This window comes from Capricornis sumatraensis, chromosome 4 (genome assembly GCF_032405125.1).
Source record: "Capricornis sumatraensis isolate serow.1 chromosome 4, serow.2, whole genome shotgun sequence".
NCBI lineage: Eukaryota > Metazoa > Chordata > Mammalia > Artiodactyla > Bovidae > Capricornis > Capricornis sumatraensis.
This window is the reverse complement of record NC_091072.1, coordinates 87,591,539-87,611,882: the sequence shown is the minus strand read 5'-3', so window position 1 is coordinate 87,611,882 and position 20,344 is coordinate 87,591,539. Positions and strand designations below refer to the sequence as shown.

Sequence of the window (20,344 nt, the reverse complement as noted above, 5' to 3'; positions counted from 1 at the left end):
CAGCCTCGTTGGCACCCTGTTCAGCTTGGCCGCCATGTTTTCCAGGAGGGTCACGGTACCTCCTACTGTCTCCTGAGGCTTACAGAAACTTTTGGTTTTCCTAGGGAAGACTAAGGGAAGACATGATATCTACTTACAAATATTTGAAAAGCTATCATGTAAAAGAGATTAGAATTTGTTTTACAAATTATCATAGTAGTAGAAATAGGGGCTCTGAATATAGAGGCTTGAGTTTCAGTTTTAGTTTCATCATTTACTGGTTGTATGACCTTGGACAAATTTTATAAACTCTCTCAATCTCAGATCCATTATCTGTGATTTAGAGTGCATTAGTTTCCCATCACTATTGTAACACATTTTCATGAATTTGGTGGCTTTGTTGTTGTTCAGTCGCTCTACTGCTGCTGCTGCTGCTGCTGCCAAGTCGCTTCAGTCGTGTCCGACTCTGTGCAACCCCATGGACAGCAGCCCACCAGGCTCCCCTGTCCCTGGGATTCTTCAGGCAAGAACACTGGAGTGGGTTGCCATTTCCTTCTCCAATGCATGAAAGTGAGAAGTGGAAGTGAAGTCGCTTAGTCATGTCTGACTCTTCGCGACCCTATGGACTGCAGCCTACCAGGCTCCTCTGCCCATGGGATTTTCCAGGCAATAGTACTGGAGTGGGATGCCATTGCCTTCTCTCTGTCACTCAGTCATGTCCAACTCTTTGCAACCCCATGGACGGCAGCATGGCAGGCTTCCCTGTCCTTCACTCTCTCCCAGAATTTGCTCAAACTCATGCCCATTGAGTTGATTGTGCCAACCAACCATTTTATCTTCTATTGCTCCATTCTCCTGCTCTCAATTTTTCCCAGCATTGGGTCTTTTCCAATGAGTTGGCTCTTTGCATCAGGTGGCCAAAGTACCGGAGCTTCAAATTCAGCATCAATGCTTCCAATGAATATTTAGGGTTGATTTCCTTTAGGATTGACAGGTTTGATTTCCTTGCAGTCCAAGGGACTCTCAAGAGTCTCCTCCAACACCACAGTTCGAAAACATCAACTCTTTGGCACTCAACCTTCATGGTCTATCTCTCATATCCATACATGACTACTGGAAAACTGACTTAAAACAACCTAAATTTGTTATCTTACAGTTCTTGAGGTCAGACTCCACAGAATGGGCTTCATTGTGCTAAAATCAAAATGTCAGCATGGTTGCATTCCTTCTGGAAGCTCTAGGAAATAATCCATTTCTTTTCTCAGCTTCTGGAGCTCACCTGCATTCCTTGGCTCATGGCCCTTTTCTTTCATCTTCAACATCAGAAATATTAGACCAACTTCTCTCACTGATGTCTCTGGTTCTCTTTATCTCGCCTCTGTCTTCAATTTATAAGAACTCTTGTAGTTGGGCCCACCCAAAGAATCGAAGACAGTCTCTCCATCTCAGGGTTAGCTGATTAGCAGCTTAATTCCATTGGCAACTTTGATTCCCCTTTGCCATGAAAATTAAATTGAAATAATGTGCTCAGTCACATCTGACGCTTTGCAGCCTCAAGGATGGTAGCCCACCAGGCTCCTCTGTCCATGGAATTTTCCAGGCAAGAATACTGGAATGCATTGCCATTTCTTCCTCCCTGGATCTTCCCAACCCAAGGATTGAACTCCTGTCTCTTGTATCTCCTGCACTGGCAGGCGGGTTCTTTACCACTAGTGCCACCTGGGAAACCCCGCCTTTGCCATGTAACCTAACACACTCATATTCACAGATTTCAGGGATTAGAAAGTGGCTATTTCAGTATCCATTATTCTTTCTACTAAATGAGGATAAAAATATCATGAGTGTGGATCTAAAATTGCATGCAGGTGAGAAATCATTCACATTTTGAAGCAAATCCAGACTAGAATCAAGTTCAAAACAAATCCAGACTTAGGTAAGGAGACACTCTATTTGAAAAAAAAAATATTGCCAATGGTGAGTGGGGTGGGGGAGAGATGGTTGTAATGGGAGAAGTGGATCACTGCAAGAGGAGTTCCATCCATCAGATTTGCAAGCATCACAAGTGCCAGGCAGCAAAGGACTTTTCTTTTTACAGAGGAATAAACCAGGCTGGAAAGAACTGGGTGTGGGGAAGTGTGCTGAGCTGGTGATGGTGTGACTAGACAGTTGATCGGAGAATGTTCTGTCCTGAGCTCAGCCTGTTCTCAGGGCAGCCACTCTGGAGGGGTTGTTTGCTGGCTCAGCAACTTGAGTCAGTTATTTATTTCTCTAAACTCATTTCCTCATTGTGAAGTTGTGCAAATGCAGAGCTTGTCAGCAGGCTTTTGTTCTTAACCCAATTGGTCTCAAAATTCTGTGCTCTCTTCCAGAGAAAAAGACCAATGACTACAAATGAAAACTCAATCTTTGCAAAGTCCTATTTAAAGCTGAATTCTGTTAAAAAGCTACAAACTTATTTTCTGATCATTATCTAGTTAATGAGATGAAACCACCCTCAGAGAATTATATGAAATAGCTTTCAAATTTTTGCTTCACTATTTTTCATAACACCAGAACATAGTATGAATGCATTGATTTAGAAGCTCTGTTAATGGGGCCTAGTTAAACTGTGCTTTATTAATATTTCTGCAGGTGATTCTGGTGGTGGTTTAGTTGTTAAGTCACTTCCGATTCTTTTGTGACCCCATGAACTGAATCTCGTCAGGTTCCAAGGTCTGTGGGATTTCCCAGGCAAGAATACTGGAGTAAGTTGCCATTTCCTTCTCCAGGGGATCTTCCTGACTCAGGGATCATACCCATATCCCTTGCTTGACAGGTGGATTCTTTACCAGTGAGCTACCACTCCAAAGCTTGAGAATTGCTGGTAGAGTGGTTGACACTAGCTTTGAAGCTGGATTGTCAGGGTTTGAATCCTGGTTCTGCTGTTAATTGGCTGTGTTATTAAGGCTTGATTTCTCATCTCACAGGGTTTTTGGGGAGGACTGACTCAATTAAAATGTGTGAGAAAGCAATGAGTGATGCCCAGCACTTTGTTGAAATGCATCTCTTTCTATTATATAATTATTCCATGCTCATGCTCAGTCATGTTCAACTATTTGCAACACCATGAACTCTAGCCTTCCAGACTCTTTTGTCCATGGGATTTTCCAGGCAAGAATACTGGAGTAGGGTGCCAGTTCCTCTTCAAGGGACCTTCCTGACCCAGGGAATGAACTTGCATCTCTTGCATTGTAGGTAGATTCTGTACCTGTTGAGCCATATTATGTTATTATCATTACTATTATAATAACATCTGAAGTCAATCTCATATTCATTCACCTGGTGCCTTGGAGAACTTGTTCTGGAAACTACAAAGTCTCAGGGGGAAGACAGAACAAATTATTTTGACATAATATGCCATTGTGCATGAAAAATGGAAAATGTTTCTGTGGGTACAGAAGTAACCCTAAGTTGGAGCTGAGTTTCAGAAGACAAGTTTGGGAACTGGTCAACAGCCATCTCGGGGTCAAGAGAAGGTCACTGCCAGTTTTTGATACTTCTGGTATAATAAAAAAAAAAATTAAGTTTAGAAAAATGTCTAAAGAGGTTTATAGAAATTATTTAAATCACAAAATAATGAAAGGATTTCTTTAAAAATATTTCTTTATAAAACACTCCTGGCAGATTGATCTAATAACAGACCTGAGTTGAAAGTTATCTGAAGCTTGTCTTCATCTCTCACTTCTGTCTGCATCTCTGTGACTACATTTAACTTTATGTGTAGACAAGTCAGACTTCCCCAGTGGCCCAGAGGTAAAGAATCTGCCTGCAACACAGGAGACATAAGAGATGCAAGTTTGATTCCTGGGTTAGGAAGATTCCGTGGAGGAGGGCATGGCAACCCACTCTAGTATTTTTGCCTGGAGAATCCCATGGACGGAGGAGCTTGGTGAGCTACAGCCCACAGGGTAGCAAAGAGTCAGATATGACTGAAGCAACTTACATACACACAAACACAAGCACATAGATAAATCAAAGGGCTATGTTTGCTACCCTTTGTGAGGGTGAAGCCTGAGCTAATGACCTTCCTGCCCCCTGTGCTGGGTCCTGGGTTTCAGAGAAGAGGTAAGAACTATTTCAGGGAGGAGACAAAGGAATATATCAGAGCAAAAATGTATAGAACAGCAGCATGCACCCTAGAAACCACAAGGGTTTGAATGATAAAATGTAAATTGCAGGGAGAAGAGGGGCTACAGCTGCAGCTGGGGAAGAAGACATGGGCCAAGTCATCAAAGACTTTCTATGGCCACAATTATCTTGTGGATAATTGAGAGTCACTGGTCAATTTCAGGAGGACCATGGTTTGCAGCTTTCCTGGTGGCTCAGCTGGTAAAATATTTGCCTGCAATATGGGATACCTGGGTTCGAACCCTGGGTTGGGAAGATCCCCTGGAGAAGGGAATGGCTACCTACTCCAGTGTCCTGGCCTGGAGGATTCCATGAACTAGACCATGGGGTCACAAAGAGTCAGACATGACTAAGCGACTTTCACATCACATCACATGGTCACTTTCATATTTTAGATCAGTCACTCAGATGGCAGTGTAGAAGGGGGACTGGAGTGCCAGACAGAGGCACAGGGACAACACAGAGGACTTCTGCATTTGCTGGGGTGATGAGATATGAAGCCAGGCAGACAGCGATCAAGAGAAGGGTTAGCTATCTTGTATCTAGAAGGTTAATAGAAATAGTAACACAGAGAAACTGCTGATGACTTCCTGTCCTGAAGGTGTGGATGGAAAAGACAAATGGTCCTCGAAGCTTAATAAAGTCACACAGCTTTTAAGTGGGTCTCAGTGTACTGCTCTACCCCAAACCCTTGACATGTTGTCCCACCCAGTGTGTGCACTGCCTTGCGTGCTGAGGCCCTGGGAAATTCCAGTGGAGCCAGGAAGACTGTCCACTTCTTGGGCATTGGTTCCTTTGCTGAGCTCTGCTCATACCCTTTTGAGTTTGCCTTCCATTTCCTGCCAGACCTCTGTCTGTTGGACTGATGCTATCTTTACCCAAGTGAAGGTGATGAGTGAGCATTCAGTCCCACCTTCCTTGCTCATGGCTAGGGCTTGGGGGATGGAGGAGAAGTGGCACCTTTGAGGTCTTCGCTTCCCTGTCCTTCATTCCTTCTCACTCTTCACGTGCTTGCTTTTTCAGCCTTGCTTATTCTAAATAGTATCGTAGGTGGTTCAGGGGTTAAGAATCTGCCTTCCAAAGCAGGGGATGTGGGTTCAGTCCTAGACTGGGGAACTAAGATCCTACATGCCATGGGGGAACTAAGCCTCCATGAAGCAACTACAGAAGCTCAGCACAGACAAAAACTAAATAAATAATAAAATAAATAAATAAACAGTGTCATAGAGGCCTGTTCCTGTTCTCCTTTCTCTGCTGGTTCAGCAGTCATCTAGGGCTGAACTTTGTAGCCTCTGGTTGTTAGAATCTTTGAGAGTTTGCAGCTGCCTTTTAAGGCATGTTCCCATTTCTCTCACCTTATTTAGGGATTCCTCCCTGTGGTGACTTCCTGTTCTTGGTGTCTCCCATTCTGTGTTGACCTGCCATTTCTACATGGGACAGCCAGTATCTCTTTGCCCTAAGAATTTACTGCCATCTTGAGAACTGTTTACTAGCTTTTCCTGGGCCCCAGAGGGAACAGATAGGATGACATTTAGGGTCCATGATGGTGCTATCATGTTCAGTCTGCAAAACTGGGAGGGAAATAAATGTCAAGGCTATTGGACTCATGGTCCTTTGAGCAAGAGTCAGCAGGGTCAGGCTGGAGGAAAGTGATGTGCAGCACATAAGTGAGTCTTTGAAGCTGAAGTGAAAGCTGGAGGCTCAACATTGAATTTGAGCTGTGGGGGTTAATCAGCCTTGTCTCCAACCTGTGGTATAGGAGGAAGTGGTTATGAACACAGGCTTCAGAATTACGCTGTTCCTGCTCAGTGTTAGGCTCTGACATTTGCCAGCTCTGTGACCTAGGTCCAGATATTTACTCTGAGTCTCTCACCTTCTGTGTGCCTCAGTTTCTATATCTGTAGAATGGGAATAATTGTAATCCCTGCCTTATCTACTTTTTCAAGAATTAAATGAGATACCACTGGTAAGGCTGTACAGAGTGCTACCTGGGACACAATAGTAATAGTTGCTAACATTTATTAAGTGCTTTTTATGTGCTAAGGGTCAAAAATGTTACACATTATTCTTCTTCTTTGTCACACAGGGTTTGACAAAATTTCTTCTCAAAGAATTAGATTCGACTAATAAGAAGCTGCAAAGCAAAGAGGCTCCACACAGAACAGAACGTGTCCAATTACCTGGGAGGCTTGTTATACACGCTATGCTGGGCTTCACCCCCAGAGTTTCAGATTCAATAGGATTACAGGGGCGTGAGTTTGAGAATTTGCATTTGTAACCAGCTGATATCAGTGCTGCTGGTCTGGGAACCAAACTTTGTAATACTCCGGTAGAGAGGTTTGTTGTTTAGTCCCCAAGTCATGTCCTACTCTTTTTGACCCCATGGACTGTAGCCACTAGGCTCCTCTGTCCATGGGATTTCTCAGGCAAGAATATTGGAGTGGGCTGCTGTTTCCTTCTTCAGGGGGTATTCCTGACCCAGGTATTGAACCCAGTCTCCTGCTTGGCAGACAAAGTTTTTACCACTGACCCATCAGAGCACAGAGGTTAAGTAGCCACATTTTGAAGTCAGAAAGATTCACATTGGAAACTAAGTAGGGGGTAGTGTGGGGCCTTGGGCAAATTACTCTCTTTTTAAACTTCAGTTTCCTTATCTCCAGCGTAAGTCTGATAACCAAGCTGTGTGAAGAGTTAAATTAGATGATGCTATAGTTAGTGCATTGTATGCATTAGCTATTGTTCCTATTCTTTCGCTAAGTTTTGGGCAATATCTTGGTCTTCTCTGTGCCTCTGCTTTCTAATCTATAAAGTGGAAACAATCATTGACTGATAGTATATGATGGGCGAAGGCACTCACTAAGATGATAGCCTGGAGTCAAACTTTAAGTAATAACCTAGAGATTAAACATGCAGTCCCTGGGACTTCCCTGATGGTCCAGTGATTAAGAATTCACCTTCTAACTCAGGGAATGTGGGTTCCATCCCTGGTCCAACTCATTGGAAAAGACCCTGATGCTGGAAAAGACTGAGGGCAGGAGGAGAAGGGCATGGCAGAGGATGAGATGGTTGGATGGCATCACTGACTCAAAGGACATGAGTTTGAGCAAGCTCTGGGAGATGGTGAAGGATAGGGAAACCTGGGGTGCTGCAGTCAATGGGACTGCAAAGAATCAGACATGACTGACCCACTGAACAACAACAGGGAACTAAGATCCCCCCTGCCCTGGAGCAACTTAGCCCAGCACACCACAACAAAGACCTAGCACAGCAAAAAAAAAGAACAAAAACAAAAGCAAAAAAAATGAAGTCCCCATCTATAGCACTTTAAACAGAACTTAGAATGTCTTCCTTTTAAATGAGAAAATCCTCTGTAACTGCAAGGGGTCTAAGACTCCCAATGTCACCTTCATAGCTCTCACCTTTCTCTTTACTTTTGCCTTCTTCCTCCCAGTTTTCCACCAGCGTGGGCTCATTCGTGTTGTTCTGTCCTGTTTCATCTTTGTTTATTGCTGATGTGGTATTCTTAGCAGGTAGACAGTTGTTGACCCCTCCTTCCCACCCCCCACCCCCCATTCCCTGCCCTGTCATCTGTCATGAATGGGGAAGGAGTACCTACTTGGGTGAAGACTGGATCAGGGGTCATTGGAAAGTTCTTTAGGAGTGAAATATGGCTTGAATCTTGAATTTATGACTCCTACAAATGGTATTTTCTGATGGAGGTTAGATTTAGGAATGCTCCCAAGCTTCTGAACGTTTTCTCTTTAAACGCCCTTTGTTTCTGTAGCTGTCTTGTCAGCTTTTTGTTTTTACTTTTGTTGTTGTTTTTATTTACCTCCTTGGCAAACCTTCAGACACAGAAACTTCTTGGCCACCAACAGCTAGCAGCAGGGTCACAGAGACAGGAAACATATTTCATTGTTAGTTCTTTCTTAAAGACTGAAACAGATGCCAAGTTTCTTCCTGGGGTCAAGAGCTCCAAGAGCAAAATAATTTAATATTAAGATACTCTACACAAAGGTTCTCGTATCATTACAATAAACCCTAGGATAAAAAGGGCAAGCCTTATCTAGATCTACAGTTCTCTAAAATAATGATACAATATTCTTTGGGAGATACTGGGTTGGGGAGATATTTTAGTTAAGCCTGGCCTTTGGCAAGCGTTAACTCCTACACAGAACCATCCCTGCATGGTTTTCTCTATTACTCAAGCTTGAATTTTACCAGTTAATTTTTATCCTTGTATTATGAATGCTCCTTTTACTGGCAACATCAAAAGCTTTGCCAATTCTTTCCAAATCTAGTGGTAGAAATTTTGGGGGTTTTAGGTGGTTTGATTTTATCAGCTTCAATAAAAAATGTTTTATAATACTATTATGTTTTTTAAAAAGCATGTTTTTCTCCTTTACTGTTCAATAGTACTTCAGCTTTAAGATGGTGATAACTTTTGCTAAGGTATGACTCTAAAATATAGTCTGAGATTTGTTTGGCAAATGAGTGTCTCCAAACATAAAAAATTAAAGCAATAATCACATAAAATGTTGAAAGTTCCACTCAGGGTTCTGTCTCAGTGTGCAAGATGACAATTACATGCCCTGGATCTGAGAATCATTCTTCTTCATTTTTTCTATATTTACATGTAGGCAGGTCCACCCCCACAAGTGATAGGAAGATAGGATTTGGTTCTAGCATTGTCCTATTTTGCTCTATAATCTTAAACTTGGTCTTGGTTTCCATCATTGTCCATCCTAAAGTGGCCCTTTCAGTTCTAACACTTCATGATTGTGGAGCATACTCCAGCAGAATTACTAAGCGATAATTTCATATGCTCATATTTCCTTTTCCTTTAGGAGTAAATTCCATCAAACAAACAGCTACTTTGGGAATAACAAGGTCAAGCCTCAGAGGTCAAATTATTTTTGCTAACACAATTTGAATCCAGAAATTGTTTCAAAATGAAGGATGGATTTGATTTAATGGTTTTACATGTAAATCTGTTATGGTACTTTTTTTTTTTTAAATGAAGATTTCTGTAAGTAAGCTGTAGAAAAATGAAACACTGGAGTTGTGAAGGGCAGTGAGTTTTTTCAACTGAAATATGAAAAAGTAAAAAAAAAAAAAAAAAGGCAAAATAATGATTCTGGAAATAGACACAGCAGCTCTTAACCAAATGTCACACCACCCGCTTATGTGTGAAGTGCCTCTAAAGGGCTCAGGGGATCCAGCTGGGGCAGCGCCTCTGAGAATACACAGACACTGTTGGTGATAGATGACATTTTGGTTACCAATGAATTAGAGAACTGAAACCAAGAATTTAGCTGGAGACAGTCAACCAGAGAGTCTATTATATGTTCGTGATACCCTAGGTAACCAACTAGGAATTCACAGGAGCAAAGGTTAAAACAACCAAGTTCTTCATGATAATAGCTTGCAAGATTTTTCTCATTTAGAAGCAGTCACTTCTGACCTTTCTCCTGAGCAGTCAGATGACAGAAATTGATAAATGAGATACAGGCAAATAGAAGACAGAACATTTTCCTTCAACAAATAGCAGTTTTATTCACTAGTGGGAAGGTGTTTATGACACTGTATAGATTGTTTTTGGCCACAGTTACAGTATGAAAATATATTAAGCGAATACATAAATTAAATACAAAGACTATGGAAGCACTTTCTTTAAACAGAGTTGGTTAGAAAATACAACAATTTGGAGAGGTACTATCATAAGAAAAAAACAGAACCATTGACTGCCATTTTAAATGACCAGATTTGCAGACTAAGAAAACATAATATAAAAAACATAAAAAGTGCTCTATTAAAGAACATAACACATTCAATTGCTAGATGTATTTGCCTTGTTTATTTAAGCTTCACACAAATCAAGGAACAGCCAGATGAGCCTCCATGAACACTAGCGTTATTAGATACTGACTACCTAAATACCCAAAGTACTGGGCCAGGAGCAATTTCCACTCAAAAGGTATATGTTGAATGTCTATGAGTTGTGTACTAATTTCTATTAGGTGGGAGTATAAAAGAGATCAAAGACTTGGTTCTTATCCTTGCAGAATTGATAAGCCTGATGGGTCCTACCTGGGAAACTAAAGATTAAGGACTCTTGAGGTCGGAACTTTGGTGCACCTTGTGTTCAGGGTGGTTGAAATCGGGAGATTTCATGAAGGCCACTGGAGACTCTCACTTCAGCTTGCAGGGGAAAGCCACCCAACTCTATGGCACACTCCGAAAGCCACAACTGCACATGCTCCTTTCTGTGGGAAGGCTTACTTGCTCACTCACAAGATGTTATGAAAACACAACATCTCCAACATAACAGAAAGCTTACTCTTAGGATGAAGATAGTTTTTCTTAAAAGAAATTCCTTACTGCAGAAAACAGCCATAACTAAACTTTCTTGTGAATATTCTAGAAGAAACATACTACTTTTGTCTGACATTATTCACCATTTCAACAGCTTATTTTGATATCTTACATAAGATCATGTACACTGGCATATAGGTTACAAAAATCATTTTTGGTAGGTCTGTTAATAGAGCTTTTTATTTCCATTACATAAGCCTTTATTTTAGGAGCATTCACCAACCATTTTCTTATGTCATGAATGCATCTATATAGACAACCTTTTAAAAAAATAAAATGCCTTATTTTTGTGGCATATATTTATTCCTAGGGAGCCTCCCTACAAGTCAAGAGTAGTCTTTTAGTCAAAAATATTTCCATTGCTAGAAACATTTTTAGAACAGAACAGATTTTTGCTATTATCATGGCTGCATTAAATGTTACCCTGCATTTTGACTAAAATGGCCAAACATTTCAAAGGCACCATCCATTAAAAGAATCTAAGATAGTGTGTTCAGAATTCCAAACTCAGTTTCGTCAAACACCTGGTCAATTCACAAAACTAAATGAATCAATTCAATTGCTTAATCAGCTATATCATCTGGCTGACATAGTCCAAGTGAATCCTTCAAAGGATAATGCATCTTAACAGAAGCATATGACATCCCCAAGAAACAGTCTGGACACAGAAGGAATGCTGTTTCTTCTTTCTGATGATGTCTGCTTAGAGCCCCTCTTTTCAAACATTTTTCCTTCTTTGTATTATTTCACTCATTTTCTGCAGTCATAGTTTATAAATTTTCCCTTGAGTGAAATAATCTTTGAATACTTGATATGATTTGAAATCTCAGGTTAAAAATACTCTGAACCTTAACAGAACATTTGGGCTGATAACAGCCTTTTCCACTCTGTCTCATTGGAATGAGGTACCATTGAAGCCTTGCTAATAGCCATTTCCAGGAGGATCCTTTTTGCCACTCTCGTGAGTCATCAGTTACTTTGATTTCCTCAATGAAATGGAATGTGGAGAATCCTTGAACTGCTACATCAAACAAGCAGCTTAACCCCCCCCCCCCCCCCCCCCACCAATCAGGTCAGATTTGGTCTGGCTCATTTGTGTGAACTAAAACTCTAGAGCACCCCAGAGTTGGTGCTTAGATTCTGCTACTTGCTGTTATTCAGATCTGGCAGGTTTACTAATCTAGGATTCCAGCCGTAGAGACCCAGAAGCCTAAGTGAATGAGAATTTAGTGCATAGTCAACAATTTTCTTCCAAGAGGTAAGGAAAGTGTTTAAATACAAGAACCTGGATCCTGAGACACTAGAAGAAGCAGAATGTGAAGTATAAGAGGTGAAGCCTATTTTTGTATTGCTGGACATCTGCTTAGTGGTTTCATATTATTTTCAAATGTCATTTTGGGCTTTATTCCAAGAGATAATAAAATTAAAGACCCTACCAAATAAAACTGTCCCCAATATATTGTGTGCTGTGGCCATTTTAGTGTTCAAAAGTGAAATCATTATCATCTCTTCTAAAATGTGGAAACAGAAAAGACTATGACATACCAATGGGTATGAGCAGATAAGATGAACAGAAAATAAAATCACCTTCTACTGGGAAAGCAAACATATTCAAAAAGGAGAAGGGGAAATGTAGTGAAAAAGAGGGGCTTGGAAGTGTTAAGTGCTGCTGAATTTCTTAGGACAAGTGCAGACCCAGAAAGGGAGAGGAGCCTTGGAAAAATCTGACTCAAGTGCTGAAAAATTGGCTGCTATCCAGAGAAGACAGAATAATACGAAATTGATTTAATGAGTAGAGATTAAAGGAGTTAATTATAAAGGACTTGGATAAATAATTATTAAGATGCAAGACAGGAACCTTCCAAGATCTGATAGCTCAAAAGCACTTTGAAGGCTTGATGATTAAAGTGTACTGCACAGGTGCACAGCCAGGATGCCCAGCGCGACAGGAAGTGGAGTGTTTACCAAGACGTAACACATGATGGGGTTTAATTAATTGAGCTGAATGTCAAGGAAACCTGTTTTTCCCTCCTCCTAAATTTAATAAATAGATCAACTAGATTATGTATTTAGTCTTTGATGGTGGTGGGAGGGAAGACAGTGAAATATTTGTTGCTAAGGAGATTTAAAATTAGACAGGTGGAGGGTAGAAATAAATTTGTCCTGCATTAGACTAAACGAACATACAGTTTTCCCTTGTCATGTCCATTTCCATAGCTCTGATTCCACCCCAGATATGCCAGGGTATGTACTGTGACAGCCGTGTAGGTTTGTTATGGTTTTAATTCTTGATTTGTGCAATTAATTGCTTTCTTTCTCTTTTTGGTTCGGAGATTTGCTAGAGAAGCAGAATCAGCGCTTGCCAGTTTGTGGCCCAAGGAAGGCTGCCACTGCCCTGCTTCTAGGTAATGTCACTGCCTTGCTGAGGCCCTCTTTCAGGTTTAATTGAAAATAGTAACGACAATCCCACCATTATCACTGTGATGTATTCTCTTTATTGAATAGAAATGTGTAGTTTCTAGGACAGTGCCTAGCAAGGTGCAGGCATTTAAACTTTCCTAAATGAGTGAGAAGCCAAAAATGAATTTCTTTCCATGTAGTTGGATGTGCTTCGTACCCAGTGATGTTGGCTTAAAATTCTGGTTTTTAAGAATTTATTGCTTTTTCTTATTAATACAGGGAAAGTTATTCCTAATAGACATACCATCTCATATATCTCCGATCTTTATTTTCACTCCAGTGGTACCTCTGCCACACTTACATGTATGTTGTTCCTTTTCATTTCTAGAAGAGCCATCTGGTTTCCTGAAACAGGATCAGACCCTAACACTGTCACTTCACAAGGCATTGAGCATGATAACACTGTGAAGATTTGGAATCCTCTTCCCATTCATTCTTATAAAGGTTTTTCCTGTTTCCACAAACTTCAAGAAGCCCTGGAAATTTTTCCATTTTGGGTGTAGCCTTAATTTACTACAACTATATTAGGTATATTTAATGATTTTTCCACTTACTATGGCAATTACACCCATTATAGTACTTATGGGGCTCAACAGTTTGTAGCAAAAAATATACATTTTGAAAAGAAACATACTCTTCCTGCAAATGAAGCTATGAGACCAACAACCTGGATCTCTAAATCTTAAATTTATTACAGAGAAATCTGTAGTGAGAAAAAGGCAAACATTCCTGACTCATCTCTCAGGTAGCCATGATGATACCATACAGGTGTGTTTCAAATTTTCTCCAGGAAGACCCTTGGAACTGGAACTTGGAGAGGGCAATGCTCACTTTTTGACTCACTGAAATTTGTGATAGGCAAAATTGGTCAACTTGGCAGAGGATGAGTGCCTTTTATAGTAAATGCAACTGAAGGTGACTACTTGATATTTTGACCTCAAAGATTTACTAAAAAAAACGGTGTCTGGGAAATTTTATACTAGGCACCATTGAACTTTTGTTTCAGTATTTCTTAAATTAGTGATATATGATGTTTGTGGATATTTCTCTAGAGGTATTAACATTAGGCCCTTTGATCAGTAGCATAATATGTCACCACAATCTTCTTTTAATGGGAAATCCAAGTATGACCAGTGCAATTTTGACTTTTCCAGGAGTGCAGCCTCCTAGCAATGAGACAAAGATGAGTGTGTGTCCACTGGCCAAAACACACATCCCAGTGTGAGATGCACGCTCACACACAGCATACTGTGGATGCAGTGGAGCGGGCTCCCATGGCTGCAGATGGTGCTTTGCATGTTGACTGTGTTTCCAGTCAGGGCAGCAGGTGGCACGCCTCTGGATAAGAGGAATTCATCACTTCTGTTCTGGTCGTCCTCTCTCAGAACCCTCAGCCCGGCAGCCTGGACTTGCCTTGCAAGTTACGTGGCCCCTAAGCTGACCACGTTGGCTTGGAGCTTTGGCAGGACAAAGGGGAGACGCTAACCACATGAGGCACAAACACCTACTTCAGCTTTGGTGCTGCTTAATCTCATCTCTTCAACCCTTTCTTTTGATTGTGATATCATTACATTGTTACATATATTAATTGCTTTTGGATCATCTTTGGGTCCCAGCAATGCCCTCAAACCAGCTGTACTCTCTGCTCTCTCCAGCCCTGCCCTGTATCCTGCCCAGTAGGTATCAAAACTGGCCTAGGGGCTCACCCCTGCAACCACCTCCATACGCTTTTTACCACTTGTCCTGTTATACAGGGTGAATTAGTTTAGGTAGAACAAGCCATGAACACTTTGGTGTGGAAAAATAGTATTATATAAAGCTTAATATTAAACATTATGAAAAATACATATTTACAGAGGAAACTACAAATTACAACTATGTACAATAATATCTGTTACCTTTAAATTACATAAAATCTTTAAAATTCTCCAGATTAATAAATTATACATAATATCAACAGAAATAGCTGGCACCTCTGTAGGGCATGAAGCAAGTTTTTCTTTTTTTTAAATAAAATCACACAGTGAATAGTTTTGATCCAGGAGATCTTCGGGTGCATTCTCAATGCCTTGAATAGCCTGAATCTGAAAGGAAAGACACTGGAATTAGAGGCTGTAGCGGGGTATGTCATAGTTGTTTGTTCTATTTATGAAAATGATGAATGGCAAATACTAGCAGAAATGACAGAAACTCAATATGGTTAGGATGAGACCATCCCTGTGGGGACCAGGTCACTGCATTCAGGATTGTAGATTACTAGAACTGGAAAAGACTAGTGATTCCAGTCTAACCCTCTGGTTTTCCAGATGAGCCCATAGGCCCAGAGTGGTACAGAAATTCACTCAGGGTTACCCGGCTTGTGAATGCTAGCTAGTTCCAGAGCTAGGACCTGAATCCTAACTTTCAGATGCCTGAAGCTAACCATACCATAATTAGCTTCCTTTAAACGCACCCAAGATCACACTAATAAAAGACCCTTAAACAAGCCAAAACGAGACAAGTAAACTCCAAGATCCCCCAGAGCTTCCTCTATCCTGGGCTTCTTAAAGAATCTCACATGCAAAACCTATTAATTTACTCTCCTGATAAATTAGGGGGTAATTATTTACAAAACAAAAGGATTATCTGATTTACAAAGAACTCATTTAAGTAGCAGCCCTCTCATGTATGTGTGCTTTACAGATTATTAACTATTTAATATATTGGCTAGGTGGGTGGGTATAGAGGGTACAGAGAACTAGATAAAACTGAAGAGCATTTTGAAATAGAGATAAAAGAGCTCTGAAATAATGTTTGTCCAAAAGAAAAAAAAAGATCTATGGGTGGACATTGGTCCATGTGGCAAGAAATTGAAACTTACGCTAACAACCACAGAATGAACAATCTTGAAGTGAACACTCTAGCCCCAGTCAAACCTTCAGATGACTGTAGCCCTGGCCAATGTCTTGACTTATGAGAGACCCAGGACCAGACCACTCAGCTAAGCCCCTTCCAAATTCCTGATCTACAGAAACTATGACATAATAAATGTACAAGTCAGCTAACAAATTTTGAGGTAATCTGTTAGCTGGAAATAAATTACAATGTAACTTCAAATTTGCAATTAGCCAGTGTGATAAAATAGATTTTAATGATGGTCCTGAGTAGGAAAAAGCAGACCCTTCACATGTCAATTAATTATTGTCTGATCAAAGCAGTGCCTTACAAAGTTTATACATTTTCTTCTACTGAATTTTTCATTTAAAAATTACATGTTACATGCTTGTTCTATAAAATTTAGAAAAAACATAAAATGGAAGAAAAATGAAATGTTATTTTACTGCTCAGAGAAATTTCATTTACTACTGTGATATATTTCTTTCTCTCTGGCTTCCCGGGTGGCTCAGTGGTAAACAATCTGTCTACCAATGCAGGAGACATAGGTTCGATCCCTGCATCGGGAAATCTCAAGGAGAAAATGGCAGCTCACTCCAGTATTTCTGCCTGAAAAATCCCATGGACAGAGAAGCCTGGTAGGCTGCAGTCCACAAGGTCACAAAGAGTCAGACACGACCAAGTGACTGAGCATGCATATTTCTCTCCAGTCTTTTTTTTGTTTGTTTTTGCCCCATGTGCTGTTTTTGTTTGTTTAACATTCTGCATTTCTTACTTATTTATGAGAAAATCTATACTATTATAATATGCTTAAAGATATCATTCTTAATGACTGCATTGTGTCCTACTCAGTGAATGCACCACGGTATGCTTAGTCCTCCACTGTTGAACATTTATGTTTTTTTCACTCAGACCTTTAACTATGAAAAGCTTCACACTTAAATCTTTTTCAGTACTTAGGGTGGTAGTAGAAATACTGGGTGACAAGAACGTAATAAGGACCTTCATACATATGGCCAAGTTCTTCTCCAATGGGATTTTACAATTTGAACTCCCAGTTGCTATTTCAAAGCATCCTCTTCAGTAGTAAGCCTTATTCCTTAGATGTATTAAGCCAAGTCCTGAACAGAGGGCGCCCCAAGCCTAGGAGGAGATACCACGTGAAACCTGTGCTCCACCGTGGGGGTTCCCTCCCCACTCAGCCTCTCTTCCCTGTTGCCACTTTTTGAGGGCCTTTCCCTCAAACCTTCGGGGAGAAGAAATGATCAGTGTGTGTTAGGAAAGCGTGAGGTTTTTAATGGCTTCCAGATAGACTGTATTTTGCTAAATAAACTTATAAAGTAGAGCAGTAAGCTCCTACCTCTGTGATACTCTGGATTCACATTTTCGTAGATTGGAAACAAAGGGTTTTCTTGTTCACTCCGTAGCTTCCTTGCTCTGAGAACATCTCTTACACACTGATGTAGGTACACATACTGACACTATGAAAAAGCAGAAGACATGTCAGAGGAAGGCAGATTCTCAAGCATAAGAAAGTTGAGGGACACTACTATATATAAAATGGATAACTAATAAGGACCTACTGTATTAAGCATAGGGAACTCTTCCCAATACTCTGTAATGGCCTGGATGAGAAGGAATCTAAAAAGCAGTGGATATGTGTATACATATAACTGATTTACTTTGCTGTACACCTGAAATTAATATAACAAATGTAACTCCAATAAAATTGTTTAAAAAAAATTTTTTTTAATGACAAGATACTTATAAAAGAGAAAGACACACAAGGGACTCTTACCAAACCTCAACAGTAATGGGATTCTATAATGGTTAGCAAATTTCATGATAACCCTTCACTAATGGCTTCTAGTATGTAGAAGAGTGACTTTCTATTACCACAGAGAAGAGAATGATGAAAAAGGGCAGAAAGGCAGTGTTTATTCATCTTTTTTAGGTACATGCATATTTATAATATGTCCTATGAGGGCCAACAACTATGTCTGACCATAGTAGGTCCTCCACAAATAGTTATTAAATATACAAAATGAATGCCAAACACTGTGTTATGCATTTTATATGAAGTATTTAATTATTTTGACAACCTCATATAGTAGATATAATCATCTATATGAATAGAAACTAAGAGAAGATAAGTAACTTCTCCAAGGTCACATAGCTAAGAAATGAGATCCTAGGATTTAATCTGGGTATGTGAGCCCAAACTTTGTGCTTTTTTCATTACATCAATTTTCTTAGATGAAACCTAAAATCATTGCATTATTGAATGTGAAAATAATGTCACTGCATACTGTGCTGTTTCATTCTGTTTTGGTGGGGGTGGTATGGTGAGAAAAAAGAGGTTGTACAATAGATGTGCATATCTTGGTTCTCAGTATCTGAGTCTGACTCATTAAAGAATCTCAAAGATGTTGGCTTACTGCAGAAAACCATAGAGGTTTTGCTGTTGTTCAGTTGCTAAGTCATGTCCAACTCTTTGTGACCTTCTGAACTGCAGCATGCCAGGCTTCCCTGTCCTTCACCATCTCCTGGAGTTTGCTCAAACTCATGTCCATTGAGTCAGTGATGCCATCCAACCATCTCATCTTTTGCTGCCCCCTTCTCTTCCTGCCCTAAGTCTTTCCCAGCATCAGGATCTTTTCCAATGAGTCAGGTCTTAGCATCAAGTGACCAAAGTTTTGGAGCTTCAGGTTCAGTATCAGTCATTCCAATGAATATTCAGGGTTGATTTCCTTTAGGATTGACGGGTTTGATCTCCTTGGTGTCCAAGGGACTCTCAAAAGTCTTCTCCAGCACCACAATTTGAAAACATCATTTCTTCAGTGCTCAGCCTTCTTCATGGTCCAGCTCTCACATCCATACATGACTATTGGAAAAACCATAGCTTCGACTATGTGGACTTTTGGCAGCAAAATAATGTCTCTGTTTCTTAATACACTGTCTAGGTTTGTTATAGCTTTTCTTCCAAGGAGCAAGGGTCTTAATTTTGTGGTTGCAGTACCATTCACAGTGCTTTTGGAGCCCAAGAAAATGAAATCTGTCACTGCTTCCACTTTTTCCCTATTTGCCATGAAGTGATGGGACCAGATGCCATGATCTTTGTTTTTTGAATGTTGAGTTTTAAGCCAGCTTTTCACTTCCCTCTTTCAACTTCATTAAGAAGGCTTACACAGTGAGAATAGCCCCACCTGTTAGCTATCTGGGAACTACTTTTTTTTTTTTTTTTTTCTGTCCCTTTGGAGAAGTTGTGTTCTCCTTTGTGCAGTTTTTTTTTTTTTAAACATTTTAGATGTTGGAAATGCTTAAATTCTTTACAAATAGAGTGACATTTTGAAATATTTTTATTCACAGTCTGCTGATAATGGTTCTGTTTAAAAAGATAAGAATTCTTATAGTTCAAATTTCTAATCTGCTTTGACATGTTTCCTTGGGTCAGAATTTGAGCAAGAAGTTAACCAAATGTAACGTATAAAGTCAGTTACAAAGAACAAGACAAAATTAGATTTCAGCCAAATTTTAAGCCATGAAATTTGGTCATATATCAGATTATTTTCATAAAAAGAGTCATGGAGCAATTCAGCACATTGTCATTTCAACCTGTTTGAAAGCAAGTAAAACGTATTGGGTTGGCCAACATGTTTGTTTGGGTTTTCCATAAAATGTTATGAAAAAACCCAAATGAACTTTTTGGCCAACCCAATGATTATGTTTGTGTGAGAAAGTGACAGATTTTGTGTTACTCTGAAGCCTAATCAGACTCTTCTAGGTTGGAAAAGAAATTGGTCTCCTCTGGATGTCTGTTTGTGCCATTTACCAGGGCACAATGATGTGGGTTGGTTGTTACTGCCCTAAATCACCTTTTGGGTAAGGAGCATGGTGTATCTTGTCTGTGGTTTAGAAACTACCTTTGAAACAGAAACAAATATGGAAGAGTCAGTGTTTTCGTGACCAAAAGGACACCATAGAGACCTTCCCTCACCATAGAAGCTCAGCCACAAGCAGCTAAACGTGTGCACTGGGCTCCTTTCCTTACTACCAACCAAGCTGTGTGATAAGGGAATGAATGTGTGATGTTAGCGCTCAGCCTTGGGCTGTCCTTCCTCAGATGAGGACTCTGGGCTTTCGGTCTGCCACCAGCTGGCCTAGATAGAGATCTCAGTTTCTGCATCTGTAAAACAAGGAGGCAAGGGTCTCTTCTACAGCTAACTTCTTTTGACCATTGAAGATTTGTATTAGATTTTGTGATGCTGTCAATTAGATGGATATCAAAAAAACATTCCTAGACTCTATGTTTAAGGTGATCCATGTGGTCAGTTTTAGAGTATTTTCAAGGTTTGAGACACAAAGGGAGACTATAAATCTGTCTTCAGCAATGACCTTTAAAAGTGGAGAGGTATTTATTTTTATGTGTTGGCACTAGGCACTGTCCCTGGGTGCATGGTCATCTACTCAAGGGAACCCATCATGCAGG

The 20,344-nt window shown here is 40.2% G+C and overlaps 1 protein-coding gene across 1 annotated transcript in view; it reads right to left on the bottom strand.

Moving 5' to 3' along the window:
- Positions 1-11,616: 11,616 nt before the first annotated feature.
- Positions 11,617-20,344, bottom strand: part of PTPRB (protein tyrosine phosphatase receptor type B) — a 123,045-nt gene continuing 114,317 nt past the window's right edge. The window contains exons 33-34 of the mRNA XM_068969825.1: positions 17,216-17,336; positions 11,617-15,065 (exon numbers count right to left, since the gene is read on the bottom strand). Of these exons, the coding sequence (XP_068825926.1) occupies positions 15,043-15,065; positions 17,216-17,336 (144 nt within the window). The 3' untranslated portion in view covers positions 11,617-15,042. The remainder of the gene's footprint in view (positions 15,066-17,215; positions 17,337-20,344) is intronic.